A 25,339-nucleotide genomic window follows, 5' to 3' on the forward strand; every position below is an offset into this window, starting at 1 on the left:
ATTTTTGCACCTCCTTTCTCATGTTCACTCAATTGCATTCAGTCACTCATCACTTTAAAACTATGATGTGTGCTTTGGATGTTTTTGTCACAAATGTTAAGACATTAAATCAGGAAGCTGAGAGGTTTATACCCTGTGGAAAACTCATCCTGTTATACTGTTTCATTCATTCAGACTCATACAGAAAAAAACAGGAAGAAACTTTGGCACGATGTGCGAAAGATGTAAACATTTAATCATCCAATCAATGGGATTGGGTTGGGATACTTAATCATTTGTTGAAAATGAAAAATGGCATTGGGTTAAACGGTTCTGGTTTATAAAGATAACAGACTGTTGCCTTGGTAACTCAGATATGTGCAGGCAACAGATCATAAAAGCAACAGCTTTTAATAATGAAACCTGAAAGTCTTTGGTGGTGCATCATCGGTTTAGTACCAGTACATGGGTAAGAACCTTTTTCTTATGAGGGAACATTTCAGGTTTGAAAGCCACACTGATTTTAAAGCAATCCAAAAATTTTTTTTAATGAATCATAGGATTCAGTGGGCAATTGGGCTGTTTCTCTGCACTTTTATTTGTTTTTAGAATTGCACGGGGGACCGGATCCAATCCTCTTGTGGGCTGTCCTAGGCCCACGGGCTGCAGGTTCCCCAACATGAAGGGATCTTTTCTTTTTAGCACAGAAAACGTCATTTTTAGAACCTCTAGTTGCTATTGTGTGGCAGGAGAAAGACCTGTACACCATAGAAACATTTTGTCTTCTTCAGGAAGGACAAATCTATACAATGCCTAACAAATGTGATTTGAGGAAATCTGCACAATGCTAAAAACATGGCAGCATGATAAATACTAAAACTACTAATAATTTTTATTGTAGAATTTCCACTATATTGAGCGGGTGGTTGCCATGACAATTATGAACAGAGTGACTTTTTTTGAGTGTTGCTCATACTTGATCAAACTTTGTTTGTTAATCTAAAATGCTGACTGATGTTCTAAAACATTTTAAAGATACAAATATTCAGATAAAATAATACTAATGTAACTTTCTTTTGCATTTTCCAACCACAATTGACCCCCCCCCCCCCCCCCCCCCCCCCCCCAAAAAAAAAGTTAAACCTCCTAACTCACGCACATTGGGGCCATCTGAGTACAGTACAGTCACCGTGGTAACAAAGCTCTCCTCACAACCGAGCCAGTCCCGTTCTGTACCTGCCCCGGCACCCATGGGTGCTGGGAGGCCAGCACAGAAGCCTATCAAGTGGCAGGATAGGCTCTGCAAGCAGCTGCAGTGTCAGCATGGTCACCTCAACTTGGGTTTAAGACAAAGGCATAGACATACAGTAGAGAGGAAAAAAAAAAAGGGCCAAGACGGCCAGCAGATGGAAACTCAGTTTGAAGAAAAAAAAAAAAACACTTTAAATACCATGAGAAGAGGTGGAGGGAAAGCTGGAAAAAATTGAATATTTAAAAAAAAAAAAAAAAAAAAAAAAAATATATATATATATATATATATATATATAGGCTGCAGTTTCTCTCTAGTATGGGGAAAAGGTTTTTTTTCTTGAATTCCTTAAATGATCATTAACAGTGAATATGCACTGTGTTAGAATTAATTCATTAAAAAATAAAATATTTATTCCCCATATTTAAGTCTTCAGTATAGGTCAGATATATCCTTTGTTGCATAACACTCCCAAAAAATGCTGAGTAAGAACTAGAAATGCATGATCATAGAAGACCTCAATGTTTCCCCCCGATCGTCATTCAATTGTTTGATATGCTGGCATTGCTGTCCAAGGACAACCTCGAAAGTCCACTTTATGATTTGTACATGAGATTCAAACGTGTTCTCCTGCATGCACTGTTAAGTGTAAAGCTATATAACCAATAAAAACATGTTTTATGTTTACAATGAGCATCTCCATCCAACAGTGCAACGACCCTTCACAGTAGACCACACCTCCTCCATTTTGTATTGGAGACACACGGTGAGATCACTTTTGTTTTAATGAAGCAACTGTCATGATTTGACAGATGATTGACAAGGCAATATTTCCTGGTGAACTGCATCAGATGTGTGCAGCACAAAATCAGGAGGCTAAATCAATTATAAATTAAATAGAGTTTGCATTTTTTTTGGACATATTTGGCAAAACAGTCGTTATGACTTGACAGTAGTACATGATAAATAAGATCTATGAATAATTTCTGGTCCTATTTTGTGTCCAACAAGAAACCACAGTTCATGAGGAAAAACAACTAATCAGAGACAGGAGGTGTGACTTCGGTGTCAATCGTTTGTTACACACCCGTCGGCGCACACATCGTGGGCACATCCCCGCAAAAACTCTAAACCTAACATTTAGGGTTACAATTAGGAATATGGTGTTTTTCTGGGTTAACAAAGTCACAAGTCAGCGTGAGGATGTTTGCGTAGTATGCCCATGAGCAAGTGACAAATGAGTGACATCTCAAAGGTCACGGCTTGTCTCTGATTGGTTGTTTTTCCTCAGGAGCGGTGATTTCTTATATATTAAATTAGAAGCACAGGATGCAGCCAGAGACGGCTTATTTGTTCATAGATTATATTTCTAACATACTACCGTAAAGTCCTAATTAGTTTGAACAAATATGACTAAAAGTGATTTTTTTTCTGACAAAATTGCAAAATCTTCCCTTTAACAATACAATATTTCAATGTAAAAATTAAATACACTGATGACATGGCGTGCTTTGCGGAAACTCGTTATACATTGTTACAAGTTGAGAGGAACACAAATGGCCACGTTCAGTTGAAGATGTTCTGGACAAGTCCACAAAAAAAATGGAAAACCTTAAACACACATACAGTATATTATAGTTGTGTTTGCTTTTCGTGCCAACGTTGTTTGTGTTCTTAATTGAATCCTTTCAGATGTCATTGGACAGCAATAATATCTAGCACAAAAAATTGTTTAAAAAAAATTACATTCAGGCCAAACAAATCTTAACATTCTTTTGAATGACACTGAATAACTATGTCATTATGTAATACAAAATGAAATTCAATGTTTGTACCATCTTGAGAACGACAGTTCTGTGGCAAACATGCACAATCTGAACACGGTCCAAATAACAATAACATAACCTGTGTTCCTTTCCCTTAATATGTACTGTATGGAGCGGTGGATGTGACTCCGAATGAGTGCCCACAGTGGGATACAATAAATAAATTGCACAAACACATGCTACCAAGTGTGGTGCTTCACATCAGAGCTACAGTATAACAGAAAAACTAATAGGAGTTGGTGGTGATAATAGAAGTTCCACTATTTATTCCTGTTACCTCTAGAGAGAAACCGCTGCAACAGTAAATAACACAAATTCAGTTCAATGCGCTGAGCAAAATAAAATCACAAAGCAAACAGAAGTTGTATAAAACTGAGGCACTCCCGAGGGAGTAGCTGAAAAGCAGCAAGAGTAAAGAAAAGACATCAATCTTCTAGAGTTCATTGTCCTTGCAGGTTTTTTTCAATTTGCTGAAGAGAGAAATAAGTAAACAAACAAACAAAAACATGGCTGCTAAGAGCTTTGTGGTGTGTGTTGTTGCTTTAAAGACAAAAAGAAGAATGCTAAAGTGCAGCAGCCAGTGCTACAGCCTGAGGAGAGAGCACAACTCCTCAATGTGGTACTCTATGTTCTCCGAGAATTCCCCCAGAGCTTCGCTGCCTGGTGTGGGAAATCTCCGCTTCAACTTTTGTGGGGGGGAAAAAGATTAGTAGAAAATGTTATTTTTCTCCACCTCATCTCTGCCGATCCTGTAAACCGATGAGATTCAACACAAGGGGGAAAAAACAACGAAAAAGTTGTTTTCCTCCAATTCAACAGTTCTGGGTCGGTTCGGAAAGGTTCATTTTTGTTTTGGAAAAGTTCTTAAAAACAAACCAAAAAAAACAAAAACCCTCCTTCAAACCTCCGCTAATTAACAGGAATTAAAATATTCAAAAGAAAATAATTACAAAATAAAAACACGAAAGAGTTAAATTTTACCAACATTCAAGAAAACGACTCAAAGAATTCCGACGTTATTTTGCCTCCCGAACCGTCAATGAGAAAAACACTGAGGTATGTAGTATTTGGATGGAAAGCCGCCTTCATCGCTTTTATCCCCCTCATCACGTCATCAGCGTCACCAGCACTGGTCCTCCCACTAAATATTGTCAGTTTCCTGTTTAAGTTCTACAAGGCCCTCCGCCAGTCTGTATGTTGGAGGGGGGGAGTGGTGGTGTTGAAATGACCTCAGAAGCCTGCGGAGGAGCAAGAGGGACTCATTAATCCATCATGTTTGTCTTTCTCCTCCAGTTGACAGCTTCTACTTCTTAAAGTCAGTCGGTGCGTAATGTTCTTAGCAGAGCATGATGTCTGTTGTCCCCTAGGATTGTAAATTTAGGGTGAACTTCCACTGCTGGCTCAGGTTGGGGCTGCACCCTTCCACAGTGAGACCGCCCATGCGGGCACTGCGGCTGTCCAGACACAGGTTACTGCCCACGTGACGGAGCTTCGAGTTGGACTCAATCTGCTCCCACTTCTGCTCATATAACAAGGCAAAGACAGCACAAAATTAATGGCCATTTGACTACATGTTATGGGTGTGCTCAGCTGACTTTGGGCGAGAGGTAGGGTACACCCTTGACTGGTCGCCAGACAATCGCAGGGCACATATAGACAAAAAAAAAAACATTCACATTCACACCTAAGGACAATTTAGAGTCTTTAATTAATCTAAGAAGAATGTTTTCGGAACATTACAGTGGTGCCTTGAGATATGAGTTTTATTTATTTGTTCCGTGACCACGCTTGTAACTCAAAACACTTGCATCTCAAAACATCTTTTTCCATTAAAATGAATGTAAATGACAATCTGTTCTAGGGCTGGGCATCGTTAAGAACCTCACGTTTCGCTTCAATTTCGATTCTTAAGGTTGCGATTCAATATTGATTTAAATGTTCTGATATTGATTCAGTAAGAAGTAAAAATACACAAATTATTATTATTATTACACAAATATTATTATTGAGTACATTTTGAAAATGGGTAAATATTTATTTTTGATGTAAAAACATGTCACGTCCCATTTGCTCCCCGCAAACGGAGGTGACACAGTGGTTCCCCACGGTTTGATAAACTGCACCCTTCGAAACCGCCCTGCTGTGAGACTACCCCCAAGGAAGACGCCTCATGGGCCCTAAACTAATTAACATCTACCCTCGAAGTCTGAACTCCCGAGCATCACAGGCCAGATGTTTCCACCGAACCACCTGTCTGTGAATAGGAACAATTGCTGGGACAAGGCGACACCCGCTGGTGTCGAGAGGAACTGCAGGCAAACCGGCGGGCTCTCGTTTGATGTTTAACCAAGGTTAAATGTATGACATTTCACGAACTCTGCAGAAATTTTCCAAATGTATGCCTTGATGTCTGTGTCAGTGTGTCAACTTTACAAACGCAATCGTGAGATTTTGAGAATTGTTTGTCTAGATTTGACTCCCAGCAGCATGAAATGTGATTGGAATAATAAGCAGTTGAGTTGCCAAAACTAAAGTATAAACATTCCATGCGCTTGACCTGTGAGTAAAGAGAGTATCAGGTTGAGGTTATTTTATATTAATATATGATTTTAAACCCATTTTATCAAATTTGTAGACAAGATTCAAGCGGATGGGTGTGGTCTTCTCCATCCCTCTTCGACATGCCCCTGGGGTACTTAACCCTGGCGCGCGTGTGTTTTGCTCTCTCGTGTTTTTCTCTCCTCTTGTCTTGCTGGCAGCTCGCCAGCCGGAATGGCTGTGTGCCTTTTGGCCCTTTCTTTATTCGGGCACACGGCTGGGTAACCGCAAAAGCCGGGATAGAAGTTGACTTGGCTTCTCAGCCTAACCGTGGGCCACCGCTAGGCGATCAGAGCAGCTACTACGAAGGTACCAGGTACGCTTCCAGCCAAGCGGAATCGCTCTGAAATTGCCAGCGAGCCACACAAGGAAAAAGGCAGGAAGAGGGACGGTCCGGTTCTCCCAAGAAGGCGTGACGCACAACAATTTTTTCTTCTTCCGCCTCTTTCCTTTTTGTTTGATTTTTCTACATATTTTTCTTCTGCAACCGAATCTGTTGCCTTGCTTCCTGAGCCACTTCCAGAGAAAGAGACACTACCACCCACCAGCTTGAGCCTACGGTCGTGAGTAGACGTGGCAAAACGTTTGCCAGACGACAACATTAGTGCCTAATAATTTCGGGGAAATTATTAGCTTCAGACAAAATCTTTGTTCTGTCTCTCTCCCGTCCGGAGACGTAGTAAACGCTCACGTTTCCAACTTTAGTCCAACACACGATGCTCTATTTTCATTTTCGTATGCCTATTTTCCTTCTTTTTACCATTATTAGTGTTATTTTCTCTTTTTTGTAGATGTCATTAAATAAACTATAAAATTCTACTGGATTGTATTATGTGTGTGTTCTGAGTTTAAGTAAGTCTCTGTCATCTAGAACTCAAAATTTCATAAACTGTAGCAACCTTCAGATTACGAGACTGATAAAAAGGTTTCTCGTCACGTTCCCTAAATTTTATCCCATAAAAAGAGACGTGGTGCCCCTTTACGAGACATACTAGTTTTATTTTAACAATTAAACTTGAAATGACGGTAAACCGGAAGTAACGCAAGCGTCGCTTCCGGCTTATTCTTTTCTCCTAAATTAATTACACTTTTATTTGACTAATATACGCTACAACACACACAACGGTGAGGGATGCCGTCAAGCTGAAGAAGGAGTCCTATCGGGCCTTTTTGGCCTGTGGGACTCCTGAGGCAGCTGATGGGTACCGGCTGGCCAAGCGGAATGCAGCTCTGGTGGTCGCTGAAGCAAAAACCCGGGCATGGGAGGAGTTCGGTGAGGCCGTGGAGAAAGACTTCCGGACGGCTTCGAGGAAATTCTGGTCCACCATCCGACGTCTCAGGAGAGGAAAGCAGTGCACCACCAACACTGTGTATAGTGGGGATGGGGCGCTGCTGACCTCGACTCGGGACGTTGTGAGTCGGTGGGGAGAATACTTCGAAGACCTCCTCAATTCCACCGACACGCCTTCCCATGGGGAAGCAGAGTGTGGGTTCTCTGAGGCGGGCTCTCCTATCTCTGGGTTTGAGGTCACCGAGGTAGTTAAAAAGCTCCTCGGTGGCAGGGCCCCGGGGGTGGATGAGATTCGCCCGGAGTTCCTAAAGGCTCTGGATGTTGTGGGGCTGTCCTGGTTGACACGCCTCTGCAACATCGCGTGGACATCGGGGACAGTGCCTCTGGATTGGCAGACTGGGGTGGTGGTCCCCCTTTTTAAGAAGGGGGACCGGAGGGTGTGTTCCAACTACAGGGGGATCACACTGCTCAGCCTCCCTGGTAAGGTCTATTCAGGGGTGCTGGAGAGGAGGGTCCGTCGGGAAGTCGAATCTCAGATTCAGGAGGAGCAGTGTGGTTTTCGTCCTGGCCGTGGAACAGTGGACCAGCTCTACACCCTCGGCAGGGTCCTCGAGGGTGCATGGGAGTTCGCCCAACCAGTCTACATGTGTTTTGTGGACTTGGAGAAGGCGTTCGACCGTGTCCCTCGGGAAGTCCTGTGGAGAGTGCTTCGGGAGTATGGGGTACCGAACCCCCTGATACGGGCTGTTCGGTCCCTGTACGACCGGAGTCAGAGTTTGGTCCGCATATCCGGCAGTAAGTCGGACTCGTTCCCGGTGAGGGTTGGACTCCGCCAAGGCTGCCCTTTGTCGCCGATTCTGTTCATAACTTTTCTGGACAGAATTTCTAGGCGCAGCCGAGGCGTAGAGGGGGTCCGGTTTGGTGGCCTCAGTATTGCATCTCTGCTTTTTGCAGATGATGTGGTTCTGTTGGCTTCATCAAGCCGTGACCTCCAACTCTCATTGGAGCAGTTCGCAGCCGAGTGTGAAGCGGCTGGGATGAGAATCAGCACCTCCAAATCTGAGACCATGGTCCTCAGTCGGGAAAGGGTGGCATGCCATCTCCAGGTCGGGGATGAGATCCTGCCCCAAGTGGAGGAATTCAAGTATCTTGGGGTCTTGTTCACGAGTGAGGGAAGAATGGAAACGGGAGATCGACAGGCGGATCGGTGCAGCGTCTGCAGTGATGCGGACTTTGTATCGGTCCGTTGTGGTAAAGAAAGAGCTAAGCCGAAAGGCGAAGCTCTCAATTTACCGGGCGATCTTCGTTCCTACCCTCACCTATGGTCATGAGCTGTGGGTCCTGACCGAAAGAACAAGATCCCGGATACAAGCGGCCGAAATGAGTTTCCTCCGCAGGGTGTCCGGGCTCTCCCTTAGAGATAGGGTGAGAAGCTCGGTCATCCGGGAGGATCTCAGAGTAGAGCCGCTGCTCCTCCGCATTGAGAGGAGCCAGATGAGGTGGCTGGGGCATCTGATTCGGATGCCTCCCGGACGCCTCCCTGGTGAGGTGTTCCGGGCATGTCCCACCGGGAGGAGACCCCGGGGACGACCCAGGACACGCTGGAGAGACTACATCCTTCGGCTGGCCTGGGAACGCCTGGATGAAGTGGCTGGGGAGAGGGAAGTCTGGGCGTCCCTGCTGAAGCTACTGCCCCCGCGACCCGACCCGGATAAGCGGTAGAGAATGGATGGATGGATGGACAACACACACAGTGCATCACAGTGGCCAGGAGGTGAGGCCAGATTTGCTGAATCAATATCAAATTGCAATGCATTGCTGAATCTATATCTTTACCCACCCCTAATTTCTGTTCCAGTCTTCCCCACAAAAATCAACAAATTGTTGTATTTTAATGAGGAAAAGGACAGTTGACCACTTTTTAGGTTTCCTATTGGTCTCATGTCAAAATCTAAAAAGCTTGATAACGAGGACTGAACTAATTATAAATTAACCTGGACATTTATTGGTCAATTTTTTTAATTGAACATTAAAAAAATATCTTGTACGGAGCCCCGCCGTGTTTGTACTTGTGATTAACTCAATATTAGGCCAGGGTATTTATAATTTTGGACTTAACACCTCTGTAACAAGAAAACAATTGTGACAGACTCAATGGCACCACCGCTAGTTCAACACAATTCTTAAGCATCAATTAATCAGTTGCCCATCCGTAGTGGTTTGTGCTCCTTTTGGATGTTAATTTGGTTGTGTAGTAGTACTGTTGTGTCAGTATACCTGTCTGGTGTCATTGTCTCGACAGCCCTGCAGTTTGATGAGGGAGCCGGCCGTTCTGTCCACCACAGTCAGACACAAATCCATGTGTTTGACTGACTTATCCTTAGTCAGGGCCCATTCCTTGAGCAAAAAAGTACAATCACAACAACATACAGCTTTAAATGTGGTCAAATAATCTTTAATACAGAACAGGATAATATAATTTTATTCATACTCAACACAATGAAAAATGACGTTTTCATTCTATTGAATGTCGGTGCTGCCATTGCCACGTTAAATTCCGAATTCAAGGCATTGCAAACCCCTCATAGAATAATAGCACTAAAGTTGAGTCAGTATTGCATTATATTCTAATACTCTCTCTGCTCACGGGCAACTTTCACAAGCTAATGAGATCCAGGAGTTACAAGAAAATCCACCTCAAGATAATACCTCTGTCAGAGAGGTACGGTATTAATTTAACAATATGTTTAAAAAGAAGAGAAAAATAGGAGTCTTAATTATCATCAAAGCATGTCATGAAGCCGCAGGCTACCAAATAAAGTGTAAAATGCAGTAAGCTATGAATAAAAATGCCATAAATAGGTTACAAGTGTGCAAAATGGCCCATATTTTACGTCCTTAAAATTTAAGTGGCGTAATGAATGGGTGGAGTGGACGTGTGGGAGCTGTTTAATTAGAGCAGTTGACTCTCCTATTACAGTCGTTGTAGTTTGTGGTGGTGTAGAATTGCACTGCATCATACTGAGCGTGGGGCAGCACGGTGACGGACTGGTTAGCACATCTGCCTCACAGTTCTGAGGACCCGGGTTCAAATCCGGCCTCCCCTGTGTGGAGTTTGCATGTTCTCCCTGTACCTGCGTGGGTTTTCTCCGGGTACTTCCTTCCACATTCCAAAAACATGCATCGTAGTTTAATTGAAGACTCTAAATTGCCCGTAGGTGTGAAAGTGAGTGCGAAAGGTTGTTTGTTTATATGTGCCCTGCGATTGGCTGGCGACCGGTACAGGGTGTGCCCCATCTCTTGCCCAGAGTCCATCACAGCTGCGACCCTCGTGAGGATAAGCGGTACGCAAAATAGATGGCTACCTGATTTAGCTTCAGGAGAGTGACAAAACTAGAAATCATGCTGTTCTATATCACTGTAAACTATAAACAAAATAATACAATTATTGTTAAATAGAATTCAATAGGCTCCAGCGCCCCGCGACCCTAACCAGGATAAGCGGTGTTGAAAATGGATGGATGGATAGAATTCATTAACCAATGCATTTCTGACAGCATCATTCAGTCTGATTTTGTACGCAATACAGTGTTGCCTTGAGATAAGAGTTTAATTCATTCAGTTTTTTTAATTACAAAATAAAAACAGCAAATGTTTGTGTTTTTAATGACAAAAATAGCACTCTATAATAGTGTACTTTATAAAAACATAGTAATGACTTAATAAAATGTAAACAATTTAAGTTTTTGACATTTTTTCCTCCAATTCAAGGGACATTGAGCTGCTCTTTCTGCCGTGCGCGCCTTTGCCACCAGGGGACAGTATAATACACACATACCGATATACACGGACACGTTTCAGCTCCTCAGTAAGCTGAAGTAATACTAGTCATTCTTCACCGAGGATAAAGAATTTATGACTGTATTGTTATATTATCAAACTACATGTGTTGCTCCACAGTTTGTGTTCAAATATCCATTGGTCAAAGGGTTATAACACTGCAACACTGATGCTATTAGTTACTCCGTCTATGGCGTTTTGCATTGTTTGTTAGCATTAAGATAAGCAAACCTAAGCCAAAGTCATATGGTTGTTTAAAAAAAGACAACGTAATTCTCTTGGTTTTGTTTAATTTGACGGTAAAATTAAACTGGGAGTGGCATTACACAGCTTGAAGCCTCTTTTTTGAAGAATTGTTCACTATCTGCCAAACTGCTGTTTGTTGTGAAGTGATTTGAGTTCATTGCCACCATGCAGCCCTATTAGCTCAAATTTGTACTCGCAAGTCAAAGCAAAACATCGGCCGAATAACAACTCGTATCTTGAACAACCCATAAGTTGAGTCACTCGGACCTTAAGGCACCACTATTTGTAATCTCGTCTGCTTCTTGGGTGCTGCAATGCAAGTAAACTGCACTTCAGAAATTAAGATGAATTAAATACAAATTAGAGGGAGCTTGGTGTTGTTGTATTTTATTATCTTGTGCTTAATCAGTGTGGGTGTGTGCCCCCAAAATGTTTGTGTTTCTTTCCCCTTTAATGTTGCGGTCAGTAAAGATAAATCTAAAAACACCCACAACGGTCACTTTGTCATTACATTTCTTAGCTATAAGAACAGTGTGTTGTACAAGAATTGAATGATGCTGCATGTCATGTGGCAAAGTCTATATTGTCTACATTTCCTAGTTTTCTCCAGTACGACCTTTGTTTTAGGAAAAAGAAGATGAACACACTACAACATTTATTTTACATGAAGGTGAACGACACCTAAAGATTGCAGAGGCTAATAAGCTGTGGAATGAGCATGTTCAATTTACTGCTAGCTAAAAAAGCAAGAACATTAAATTATGTTGACATTTATTGCAGCAAAGGGATGATTAAGTGTGACTTTATTCAGATTTATGTAAACATACCCGCTATCCTCTAAGTGCCAGCGCTACCGTTTATCTCCCCAGGTAAGTCTAAAGTGTAAGTTTAGACATGCTGACCTGCGTGTGTTGCCGTGGTAACGCTACCTGGTTTCCGCCGGCGTTGTGGCACTCGTAAACGCCCACCACACCATCAGCAAAATGTCCCAGTGTGTCAAGGCAGTTTCCTCCCTGCTGTAAGGCTCCGAAGGCGATGTCCTGGTGGTCTGGTACGCTAATCACACACACACACAAACATTTAAATGGCTTTTAAATATGTACAGTATGATCATAAATACATTTCCTTCATTAACCGCATGACAGAAATACTGTAAAACAGCTCTACAGTGAATCCCTGTTTATCGCGAGGGATAGGTTCCAGACCCGCCCGCTATAGGTGAAAATCCGCGATATAGACTATATAAAAATTTTTTTTTTTAATAGTTGGACCTCTTGCACACACTTTAAACACAATTAAAACATACTTATATATATTAAAACACACTTTCTAAAGTATTACTTTGCGCCTGTTCTCACTCTCTTGCTTGTTCTCCAAGAGGAAAAGCGTGCTCGCTTTAAGCTGTTTGCCACTCCCAGTTGATTTTTACTGTAAAACGGAAGCATAAAACAAAAGCGAATGAAACATTATAATAGGGATGGACTATATATTTTCTTTAAGCTGATACCGTTAACTTCCTGCTTCTCAAGACCGATACTGATATGATATGATAATATGAGTCCCCTAGCTTAATGGTAACATAAAATGTGAAACACCAAAGACGAGCTAACAGAAATTAGCATAGGTGTTACGGAAATTATAAACCTATAAACTACTGTTACTTTAACACACATTGGATTACCAACACATGCAAACAGAACATTAAAAAAATCCTCATAGGCATATTCTCTCTACTCTGTGGGAACAATGACTATTACTGTAGTTTTACAAATCCACGATATACTGGAAGTGCAAACGATGAACTGCGGTATAGTTGGACAACACTGTACAGTTATTAAATGCAAACCATTTTGTGCTGCCGTAGCACACAGTCATACATGTGAAATGAAGACATCTTACCGCAGCTCAGGGTAGACATTCTCCAGGTACCATTTAAAGGGCTTACAGGCTAAACGCTTCTTCATATCCAAACGACTCTGGATACTGAGGGAGACAACCAGGGACAGAAAGGATGAGAGGCTTGTCACTCATGGTGAAAACAGATTAAATTAAAGTGATGAGAAGGGCAAGAGAGGTCCACAGCGTGACTGCAGCAGAGGAAATGAGCATAAACGGGGAGATACGACAACAATGTTTCTAAAACATCACAAAAAATCTAAAGTCTCTGTAGAGGGCGTTTGTTGTGCAAATAAGCACAAAACATGAGCCACAAATGCAATTAAGCGAATCAAAAGTGTTTGATAAGTAACGATCACTGGGAGAGAGAAAGACAATGTTTTAACATATGTGCTACTGAAGCATTGAGTTAATGTGAATGGTTACAATTTAGGAGCTTAAATCAGATCAAATTCAGATACAGAATTTATTTTGGATCTCAGACAATAACATTTAATAATACCGTTGAAGTATCAGACATTACAAACGTACTTGGACTTAAGATTTGACAGATAGTTTTTAAATATAAACATTTCAGTTTATTCTTTTATAAACTAGTTAGAAATTACACACAAATTTACAGTAACTGGCAAGGCAGCCGAGTGGTTAGCACATCCATCTGACAGTTTTGAGGTTGGGAGTTTGAATCTGGGCTCCAGCATTCCTGTGTGGGGTTTGCATGTCATCCTTCATTCCAAAAACATGGATGATAGGTTGATTGAAGACTCAGATTTGTCCTTAGATGTGATTGTGAGAGTGAATGGTTGTTTGCCTACATATGCCCTGCGTTTTACTGGCGACCAGTCCAGGGTGTACCCTGCCTCTTACCCATGCTCAGCTGAGAAAGGCTCCAGGTCACCTGCAACCTTAGTGGGGATAAACAGTATAAAAAATGAATTGATGGATGGACATACAAATTTAATGTTATTACAGTTGGAAAAAATAAAAAAATAAAAATAATTTTTTAAGGATCATTAAAATGTTGATAATTTGCACTGATTTCAACTAACATTTAATCCTCATTGATGTATCAAATATTGTAGACAGCAATTTGCATACAAAGAGATCCATCCATCCATTTTTTATATTGCTTGTTGTCCTCATTAGGGCCATGGGTGAGCAGGAACCTATCCCTGCTTACTATGGGCGAGAAGCAGGCAGCAATCATTGGCAAATCACATACTGACAAACAACCATTACACTTAAATCAAAAGACAATTTATAGTCTTCAATTAACCTACTGTAAGAATTCTGTTTTTGGAATGTGGGAGGGAAGCCGGAGTACCCAAAGAAACCCCAAGTGAGCACAGGGAGAACATGCAAAAGTACACACAGGAAGGTTAGAGCAGTGATTAAAAACCAGAACCTCAGAAATGTGAGGCAGACATGCTAATCCCTAGTCCACTGTGCTGCCATTGCATACAAACATGAAATGAAAAAAATCTCAACCCTAATGCAACCTACAAGCTAAGGCTGAAGGGGGCGCCCTTAGTTTTGGAAGTTTTAGGTCTACCCAAGCAACATGTAATGCCTAGCCTATTACAGCCACACAGTGACATTTTCACCAGCATTATTATCGCCTGCATGAACAAGTAAGATGACAAAGATGGCATTGTAGTAAAAAACTCAAAGCTTGAACCTAAAAACTGTTCACATATCCATCTATCCTTTTCATTAGGCTTTGAAATAAAATGAGTACACTTCACAAGAGCACATCAAATCATGTGGTAGTTAGTCTTGTGATTGGTCCAAATCAGGCATTTGGCCGTCACACAAATGTGGAAAGGTACTGGTGCCAATTATTTATCCGGTTTAAAAAGGTTATGCCATGTGGTGTGGTAAACAACACAAGAATGTTTAGAAGAACGGCCCTTACTTTCCATACGGCACATTTCTCGCTGAGGGAACGGCGGCGTAGTAGAAGTTTTTAAACTCGTCCATCCACACCTCAGCAGCTCTCCTGGTGTTCCTGGGATGGAGAGAAGGAACGGAAGGGAGAGTAGGTGAAAAGTGTCCGTGTGATATCAGTTTTTATCTCCACAGCTATTGAAGGGCAGAATTCCCCTGTTTGTACAGTCAAGTGGGGTCGTTGTGTTTATTTCTCTAGTTACTACTCTCAGTGTGGGTTGCCAGGCAAAGCAAAGCATTGACACGGAGCCCGGAGCTATTTTGCTATATTTACATTCTTTTCTAATGATGTCACAGACAGCTGTTAAACCCTGAGTCAGCTGGACTATGATCTAAAAGTCCAAGTCTAGTATACATCTCATGAAGATATACAGTAACTGCTTAGAGAGGGTATAATAATAAAAAAAAAAAACCTGCATTATTTATATATCCTAGTGTCGCTATGAATTCTGATTAGAGACTTACACATTGGTGATAAAGATTTTTAAAGGGCACTAAGGTAATACAAGTTGAGGGGAAATGTGGTTTGCAAACCAGTATAGTGGTGCAAACTAAAAGCACAATAATAAACATTCTTAAATTAATACCACCAAAACTTAGCATTATTAGAAGGAATTTATCATAGGCAGATTGTGCAGGTGTTCCTAATGTTGCATCTGGATCAGGTACAGTAATGCTATACCAATAAAAAGCTTCTAAGAATGACCTCAATGCTACCATCTGACATTTTTCTAAAATGTCCGTAGTGAATGCAAATCAGAATTCTCTACATCTGGAGGGACGACACCAGATGTGGTTAAATATTTCAACAGGATGAGTTCATTTGAGAATATCTTCATGCATAAAGTGTTTCTTTCTAAAGATGATATCTGAACGTGTTCTTCTTAACCCACTTGCATCCCAGCAGAAGACACAATGTAAACTGCATTTCTTGCTTATGATCTCCCCGGTTGCAACATGCCAGCACAAACGCACGACATGGGAGCGACCGGGAGAAGAAGCATAATGTCATCAGCTGGGACTGTCTCGTGGCTCCCTAGGGTGGCCACCAGCGGAAATAAAGAGAATGTCTAGCCTTTTCATCAGTGATAAGCAGCTGCTGTGCATATTGGGATAACTGATATACACCATACACTCTGCCATTTTTCATGACCATCCCCAATGCTTTCACCTTTTTTTTTGGCATGTCGTGCTGCTGCATGACTCATCGAGTGATGTTCAGCAGCAGCTGGAAACATCATCAAGGATAGCCCCAATGAGTTAGAAAGTAAGATAAAAAAGAGAGACAATTTGCAAGCTAGTGCATTCAAACCTAAGTGACCAAACTTCAGAATTCAATCCACCATCATGCATGACACCATACAAGACAGCAGCTTAACATGCAAACTCAATTCAATGAGGCTCAAAGGATTAATTATTTGCTTTATCTTAGGCATTTTGAGACACTTTTTCCAAACAATGTATTCCCGGCATTGATGATGTCACACAAGTTAATTGTTGCATGGATCTTCGGCGAATTTCATAAGCGAGGATCATAAAATGAACCTTGGCATACCTTTTGCACTTTTTTAAATAGATTTTTTACAACACTTACTCCAAAAGAATCAGCACTCTCAACATTGGGTACGAAGAGAAGAAGCTACGTTCACAATATGTTACCGCTGAAAACGCCAACAAATCGGGATGGTCGTGAGACAATGCGGGGGAACGGGAAGGGGAAACGTGACAGGCCTTTACTGTTGTGGATGCCCGTCGAGATGTTTAAATAGTTAAAACATTTTCCATGCCAGTCACGGTGCCGATGAGAAACCGAGTCGGCCCTGGTGAAACGGAGTGCACGCAACTCAACCTGACAGCACGTAATATGGTCCAACACAACTTGGACGGGGTCCGCTGTGTGATGGGAAGAATTGTATTTCCTGGCATCTCACAGTCACCTCCTAAAACTCTTCTAAAGCCCTGTTTAATTTGTGTAATGAGAGAGTGACTGAGGGTGACAGAGACAGAAAGACAGACAGACAGAGAGCGAGAGCGAGAGAGAGAGAGAGAGAGAGCGAGAACACTATGCAGTGTGTCTATTAATCACAGGATCTTTTACTATTAAATCAAATATTATCAAACATTTTTGGAGTGGCGGTATACATGTGCCCCTTCGCGCTGGCGCCAACATTGGAGCCGCACCGAGGAGGGCCAATGGAACTTTATTCAACTCTGCCAGGGCAACAAATGTGCTCCAAAGTGTTTCACCTCTAGAAAGCCTTGACAAACAATGACAAAGGGAGCCTTTTCAGAACAAGATAGGCCGGGAGGGAACATACTGGTGTCCCTGGTTAACAGCAGCCCCGTCCCCATGACAGATACTGTGATAGACTGTCAGAGAACTAAGAAAGACTTGATTAGGGAGAAAGTTTTTTTTACTAATGCAGTGGTTAAATGATGTTTACACATGTATGACAAGTAGGAATGTAGACAATTAGATCCTGGAACACGTATTGCCTCCTGGAGGTGTTGAAGTTCACAGTACAGAATGTAAGAATCAGTTCTCTGGCTCAGGTGACAGGTACTAAAACTTGTAGTCCCACATTTTCCGACCCACTGAACGGAAAACAAACAAATAAATGTCTCACTTTGCACTTCTTCAAGTATGCAACAAAGGGGCGCTGCACCGCATGGACAATTCATTGCACTCATCTAATGAGAGGAGAAAATGTTAATGACTAACTAATGTAGGGTGTGTGAATATGTTACTGTTGGATATTAAGAGTGGAATTGAATGTTAGTCTTCAGCAGCCAAACATTGATGGCTAATGAAATCACTCCCCAACGCTACGATGTTGACTGCCTAAAAAGTCGTAATGAAGGTCATTAAAGCGAGACGCCGTAATTGGTAGTTTGAGGTCTTGTGTGTGTGTGTGTGTGTGTGTGTGTGTGTGTGCGTGTGTGCATGCCACCTTGCAAAGACAGTGCCGCTGCCACCAGGGAAGGTATAGGGATGTTGTTTCCTGAAGACATGTCCGACTCGGCTGCACGGGATGATTTCCAGACTTCCGCCACACTGCCACACACGAAATGAGATCTCTGAAACACAACACAGGTGGGCCCAAAAACAAACATTGGATTATTACATGAGCTAACAGCACCTGAAAAATGTCTTCAGCATGGTGGCACTGTAAGGTTCTCTCACCAACATTCTATTAATCTGAATACGTGATAAAACAACTGTGTGAATTGGCAATCTTGCGTCATTAAAAATCCCATCAAAGGAGAATGCATCTGTCTGACAGCTGCGTGCTGGAGACAAATTCCCAATTTAATTTCAACAAAATTAAGAGAGAGAAATACTTTATGGCATTATGTGTTGGGATGAACTACTGTACAACACAGAGAGTGAGCCAGGCCAAACTCCAAACAGTAGAAAGTTTCCCCAGAAGAGTAGAAGCTTTTACAGCTGCAAAGGCGGGGACCAATCCCATACGATGTTTTCACTTCCTGTAAGTGATAATGGACAGATGTACCAATACTTTTGCCCATATTGTATGCAATGCATTTGTAAAATAACTCTGTCCTATAAACCAGACAAAAGGTTTTAACAAGAGTCATTAGTCTGTTGACTTGATGCCGCACTTATACTCTATAATTATTGACATTAGCATTAGCTGCACTCACCCAGGTTTTCTCCTCCCCAAACATCCATCATCATGTCATATTTCCCCAAAAGCTCAAAGTATTCCTTATCCATGACAAACAGACCTCCTGCTATCATGGGAGTCCTGTGTGGGGGGTGGGTCAGAGAAAAAAGGAAATCTTAGTAGTTTGTATTCAATGTCATACAGTAGGTAAGTGTTTTGTTGGTGAGCTGTTTTGTGTTGTGTGTGTGTGTCTTACTTTATGGGGGCGATGGGGTTGCTCTGTCTTGCTCGTCTCTGGTCAAGGGTCATGTAATCCCATTTAAACACCAAATTCCAGTCGAAACCTGCACAGGCATTTTGCATTACTTAAGTTGTAGGTTGAGTGTACAGTGGTGCCTTGAGATTGAAGTTTAATTTTGGTTGCTTTAAATACACAACATGTAATTCTCTTTGTTTAGTTTAGTTTGACAGTAAACTTCAACTGGGAGTGGCAATAAACAGCTTGAGGCCTCTTTTCTGAAGAATTGTTCTCCATCTGCCAAACTGCTACTTCTTGTGAAGGGAGTTGACTTATTTCACTGCCACCATAATTTATGCTCACAAGTCAAGTCAAAACCGTCCAAACGATGGCTCGTATCTCACAAAACTCACAAGTCGGCTTACTTATCTCTAGCACCACTGTACATTATTTGGTCATAATGTTTTAATGAGAAAGCACAGCATTTCAGTTCTTAGGTTTGATTAGTCAACAGAAACATTTGAAAGAAGTGTGTCCCGAACAACACTATAGAGTTTTTGTACAACACAATTTTGTACAGCAGCTGCTGAAAATGCCGGAGGATAGGGATGCACGAAAACTATCGGACTGATAACTATCGGCTCGATATTGCGGAAAAATGGCATCACACTCATTGGTCCGATAACAGAAAAACTGGACCGATTAGAAGAACCGTATCATACCAATATCATCCGGCTCTGCACCGGTCGCCACTCGCCAGCCTGTTGCATTGCACAGTCATGGATTTCATGACCAGAATTCTTCGCCTACGCCACCAAAAATAGTCAATATCCATCCATCCATTTTCTGAGCCGCTTCTCCTCACTAGGGTCGCGGGCGTGCTGGAGCCTATCCCAGCTATCATCGGGCAGGAGGCGGGGTACACCCTAAACTGGTTCCCAGCCAATCGCAGGGCACATATAAACAAACAACCATTTGCACTCACATTCACACCTATGGGCAATTTAAAGTTGTAAATTAACCTACCATGCATGTTTTTGGGATTTGGGAGGAAACCGGAGTACCCGGAGAAAACCCACGCAGGCACGGGGAGAACATGCAAACTCCACACAGACGGGACCGGGGATTGCACCTCAGAACTGTGAGGCAGACGCTCGAACCAGTCGGCCACCGTGCCGCCTAAAATAGTCAATATCTACAGTAAATTATCTTATGATCACCAGCAGTTGGTAAAATTACGACCATCCAGTGACTTTGAGTTCGTAACAATGACGCTCGCTGTAAGACCCAGTGGCCTACGAAGCAGCGGGCTAGCTTAGCATCTCAAGCCGACAACAGCTAAGGTCACAACAGCTAACCCCTGCAAATGCTGCTCTTATGCATCTTCCTTTACAACTTCAGCTCACTGGACAATTAATTTGAAAATCTACAAATGAAATTTACATTAAAACACGCAAAGGCCCTTCTTTGTGCGGCAGGGAAATGTGGGAGCACAAATCCACCACGCGCATCTGCCAGCTTGCTCGAGCAGCACCAACACTTCCCTTGGCACTCTTCGCCAGCCACAAATTCACATTTAAATTCATATTTAAATAAACATTAACATGAATGATCACCCGTTCTTGTATTGTTTAAAATAAAGAAAAACCATGAATATATGAATCTGTGTATTATTCAAGTTTGAGAAAAAAAAAAAGTTCACTGAGTTATCAATACGATAGTATTGAATGTACAATAAGTACACTTACACATTGCATCTCATCTCAATTTCATTGTACTTGTGCATAGTGACAATAAAAAGGCAATGTTTTATTCTCATATTACATTACATAGTATGTTGTTTACGTATGATAAATATTACATTAGCATAATACTATTTTAATGTAAATTATATTTGATATAAATAAAAAGGCATTCTATTATATGACCAGTTTGATATAAAATAGGATAATATACAATCTACTGTATATAAGCCGGGGGTCCGTGCTCCAGCTTTCCATCAGTTTGGGGGTCCCTGGCCTGGAAATTGTTGAAGGCCCTTGATATCTATCCATCCATTTTCTGAGCCCCTTATCCTCACAAGGGTTGCGGGAGTGTTGCAGGCTATTCCAGCTATCATCGGGCAGGAGGCGGGTTACACCCTGAACTGCTTACCAGCCAATTGCAGGGCACATATAAACAAACAACCATTCACACTCACATTCACACCTTCGGCCAATTTGGAGTCTTCAATAAACCTACCATGCATGTTTTTGGGATGTGGGAGGAAACCGGAGTGCCCGGAGAAAACCCATGCAGGCACGGGGAGAACATGCAAACTCCACACAGGCCATTGAAAAATAAATAAATAATTATATCAGTTATGAGTATCGGCTTGGAGAAGCAGCAAGTTATTGGTATTGGTGGAAAAAAAGTAGTTATCGTGCATCCCTACCGGAAAGTACACTTTACATCGAAAGCATCGCATGCTGCCTCGTTGAGGTCACGCTCACTCGCCCCTCTCTAATCGTGCACTGTACCTCCTTTGAGATCAGCCGAAGCTCCTACATACTGGAAGTTGTCCATGTTAATGACATCAATTATGGGAGAAACCACTCTGGTCTTATCCTGGAAAAAGGGAGACAGGAAACTTTCTGTCCAGATGGATGGTAGCATTCATACAGCAAAGACTACGACGGATTCAGCAATCATTAATACACAAGTTGTACATACAAACCCAATTCCAAAGAAGTTGGGACGTTGTGTTAAACATAAATAAAAACAGAATACAATGATTTGCAAATCATGTTTAACCTATATTTAATTGAATACACTGCAAAGACAAGATATTTAATGCTCAAACTTCCAAACTTTATTGTTTTTAGGAAATAATCATTAACTTAGAATTTTATGGCTGCAACACGTTCCAAAGAAGCTGGGACAGGTGGCAAAAAAGACTGAGAAAGTTGAGGAATGCTCATCAAACACCTGTTTGGAACATCCCACAGGTGAACAGGCTAACAGGTGGGTGCCATGATTGGGTATAAAAGGAGCTTCCCTGAATTGCTCAGTCATTCACAGGGAAAGATGGGGCGAGATTCACCTCTTTGTGAACAAGTGCGTGAGAAAATAGTTGAACAGTTTAAGGACAATGTTCCTCAACGTAAAATTGCAAGGAATTTAGGGATTTCATCATCTACGGTCCATAATATCTTCAAAAAGTTCAGAGAATCTGGAGAAATCACTGCATGTAAGCGGCAAGGCCGAAAACCAACCTTGAATGCCCATGACCTTCGATCCCTCAGGCGGCACTGCATCAAAAACCGACATTAATGTGTAAAGGATATCACCACATGGCCTCAGAAACACTTCAGAAAACCAATGTCAGTAAATACAGTTTGGCGCTACATCCGTCAGAACAACTTAAAACTCTACTATGCAAAGCAAAAGCCATTTATCAACAACACCCAGAAACACCCCCGGCTTCTCTGAGCCCGAGCTCATCTAAGATGGACTGATGCAAAGTGGAAAAGTGTTCTGTGGTCCGACGAGTCTGTGATGGTATGGGGCTGTGTTAGTGCCAATGGCATGGGTAACTTACACATCTGTGAAGGCACCATTAATGCTGAAAGGTACATACAGGTTTTGGAGAAACATATGCTGCCATCCAAGCAACGTCTTTTTCATGGAAGCCCCTGCTTATTTCAGCAAGACAATGCCAAACCACATTCTGCACGTGTTACAACAGCGTGGCTTCGTAGTAAAAGAGTGCGGTACTAGACTGCCATGCCTGCAGTCCAGACCTTTCTCCCATTGAAAATGTGTGGCGCATTATGAAGCGTAAAATACGACAATGGAAACCCCGGACTGTTGAACAGGTGAGGCTGTACATCAAGCAAGAATGGGAAAGAATTCCACCTACAAAGCTTCAACAATTAGTGTCCTCAGTTCCCAAACGTTTATTGAATGCTGTTAAAAGAAAAGGTGATGTAACACAGAGGTAAACATGACCCTGTCCCAGCTTTTTTGGAATGTGTCGCACCCATAAATTTCTTAGTTAATGATTATTTGCTAAAAACAACAAGTTTATCAGTTTGAACGTTAAATATCTTGTCTTTGTAGTGTATTCAATGAAGTTTAGGTTGAACATGATTTGCAAATCATTGTATTCTGTTTTTATTTATGTTTAACACAACGTCCCAACTTCATTGGAATTGTACTAAGTCTATGTTTATTGGGTAAAAGGGATGAATTTAAGGAATCTTTTTCTCACCAGTCCACACCCTACATAAATGCACATTCCAGCTAAAAAAAATGGTTACACAAGTGGGCAGAGAGTGAAATAAGTACGATAGGAAATCATTTTGTGTGGAATTGAGTTTATTCATCATGTCTTGAATCAATCAAGAAAAATGCTTTCTTGCATCAAACAGAGGCGCAGTTCTTTCAATTGCAACTCATTTGTAATCTTAAAACAAACAGTATAAGCTGCTGGAACGCAATTTGTTACGTAATGTTTCATGTTAAATTGTTAAAACAATTGATATCTATATGGAAAATCAAATTTCCTCAATATGGTCTGCCATCTAAAATTGATAAATAAATCACACCAATTAATAAAGTGATTATAGAAATTCGGTCAAACTAAAGTAAATAAAGCCAATCAGTAAACTCATGGGTAGAAAATTCCTTTAAAATAGCCTCCATTGCTTTCCAACTTGGAAGACAAAACCGGGTCTAATCTATCCATCCATCCATCCATTTTCTGAGCCGCTTCTCCTCACTAGGGTCGCGGGCGTGCTGGAGCCTATCCCAGCTATCATCGGGCAGGAGGCGGGGTACACCCTGAACTGGTTGCCAGCCAATCGCAGGGCACATACAAACAAAGAACCATTCGCACTCACATTCAAACCTACGGGCAATTTAGAGTTGCATGAACCTACCATGCATGTTTTTGGGATGTGGGAGAAAACCGGAGTGCACGGAGAAAGTCCACGCAGGCACGGGGAGAACATGCAAACTCCACACAGGCGGGGCCGGGGATTGAACCCCGGCCCTCAGAACTGTGAGGCAGACGCTCTAACCAGTCGTCCACCGTGCCGCCGGGTCTAATCTAATACAGCTAAATATTTCCCAACATTGTTAAATCATGAGAATTCACTTCTGATGATTTATTTCTATAAGGAAAATTTTTGTGATGTCTATTCTTAATGCTCTCCCTTCAAATATACAATTAATTTGTAATGAAGCTGAGTTCATTTATATTTTTGTAACGTTTTTGTTTTTAAGCTCATTTGAAAACATTTCCTACATAAAATAACTTGCACTACACTACAAACCAACTATTATGATATATTAAATCAGCAAATACAACACTTTAATCTTGACATCAAAAAATTTCTGAAGCCGTTTCCTGTTGTACAGAATATGAGAGCGCAAATAATATTGAAGACACATGACCAACACGACGCTGAGTGCCAGACAGATGGCTCCATGGATGCAGGCTGGACATCGGACATCTTTGTGTGAAAAAGGATAGATAAACTTTCTGCCGAAATAAATAAGGACATGCTACATGACGAAGCAATTAGCAGCAGTGTGATGCTGCGTATTTTTAAAATACTGAAAGGCAGCGAGAAAAAAAAAACTTTCACCCTGAAATTATTCCAGTGTGTAAGTGACATTTTGAGGGCGTTTGGTGGCAACGATAGTGTATTTTTCTTAAAAGTGAAGACAGCTGTCTGAAAGTAGGCCAAAAGATAGGATTCACCCAAGAAGACACCCAAGAAGACAAGAAATGTCTTAAACACCACTTGCAAATGTCTTAACAGTCTTAATAGAATATAAATGAAAAACAATCATTTTAGTCTCTCAAGGCTAAATTCAGTTTCTACTCTTAAAATAGAGCATTTATGTACAGACATTCTACACAGTCAATACACACAATAATAGAGCTATATTAAACGACAACTGCGAAAATTGCGAAATGAATACCTCCCTGATAGTGTTAATCAAAACTGAACATTATTGTCTTCATGTTTAGGCCTGCTGCACACCGAGCGACACGGCCAAATGAGAAGGAACTGGACCGTCGCAATCAAATTACAGTTGGTGACTAACAACTCCACGTGCATATCTGGCGACTGTCCCTCCCACACATACCAACTTGCTGCAACGAAAAAACTGTGATCCTACGGTGTTCTGATCTGAAAACTTTTTAGGTGCCACATATTTTATTGAACAACAAAGAACATGGCACAAAGGTCAAGGAAAGGGCGGATTTCCCTGGCAGGTGTAGCTGTACTATAATATACAAAGAGAGGAAAAGGGCGAGAAGAAGAGACAATATAGCTAGTTCACAGGCTATTGGCAATGACAGCCCCATTCATTGACTCCATTCATGTAATTCAGTTACATCTGTGACATTGAGACACTTCACCTGCGATTCAAGTTTCGCGTCACTCAGTGTGCGGTGGGAATAAACAAAAAAACTATAATGTTTAGTTTTGATGAACACTACCATGGAGTTATTCATTTAATGCTGTTATTATTTGGGTTTAGGTTTGCATTGAGAACAGTAAGAAGAACATTACTGCATCATACTGAGCTCAGTTTCTAATA

At 41.6% G+C, this 25,339-nt stretch overlaps 1 protein-coding gene across 2 annotated transcripts in view; it reads right to left on the reverse strand.

Annotated features, from left to right (window-relative positions):
• Positions 1-1,503: 1,503 nt before the first annotated feature.
• Positions 1,504-25,339, reverse strand: part of galnt2 (UDP-N-acetyl-alpha-D-galactosamine:polypeptide N-acetylgalactosaminyltransferase 2) — a 90,992-nt gene continuing 67,156 nt past the window's right edge. The window contains exons 8-16 of one of the 2 annotated variants that reach the window (XM_061765915.1): positions 21,259-21,346; positions 18,758-18,845; positions 18,539-18,642; positions 17,824-17,950; positions 14,841-14,933; positions 12,929-13,012; positions 11,959-12,085; positions 9,221-9,340; positions 1,504-4,573 (exon numbers count right to left, since the gene is read on the reverse strand). In XM_061765915.1, coding sequence (XP_061621899.1) covers positions 4,418-4,573; positions 9,221-9,340; positions 11,959-12,085; positions 12,929-13,012; positions 14,841-14,933; positions 17,824-17,950; positions 18,539-18,642; positions 18,758-18,845; positions 21,259-21,346 — 987 coding nt within the window. In that variant the 3' untranslated portion in view covers positions 1,504-4,417. Of the gene's footprint in view, positions 4,574-9,220; positions 9,341-11,931; positions 12,086-12,928; positions 13,013-14,840; positions 14,934-17,823; positions 17,951-18,538; positions 18,643-18,757; positions 18,846-21,258; positions 21,347-25,339 lie in introns of both variants that reach the window. The other variant, XM_061765913.1, reaches the window with a different exon arrangement.

The sequence above is a fragment of the Phyllopteryx taeniolatus genome, chromosome 2 (assembly GCF_024500385.1).
Source record: "Phyllopteryx taeniolatus isolate TA_2022b chromosome 2, UOR_Ptae_1.2, whole genome shotgun sequence".
In the NCBI taxonomy this organism is placed as follows: domain Eukaryota; kingdom Metazoa; phylum Chordata; class Actinopteri; order Syngnathiformes; family Syngnathidae; genus Phyllopteryx; species Phyllopteryx taeniolatus.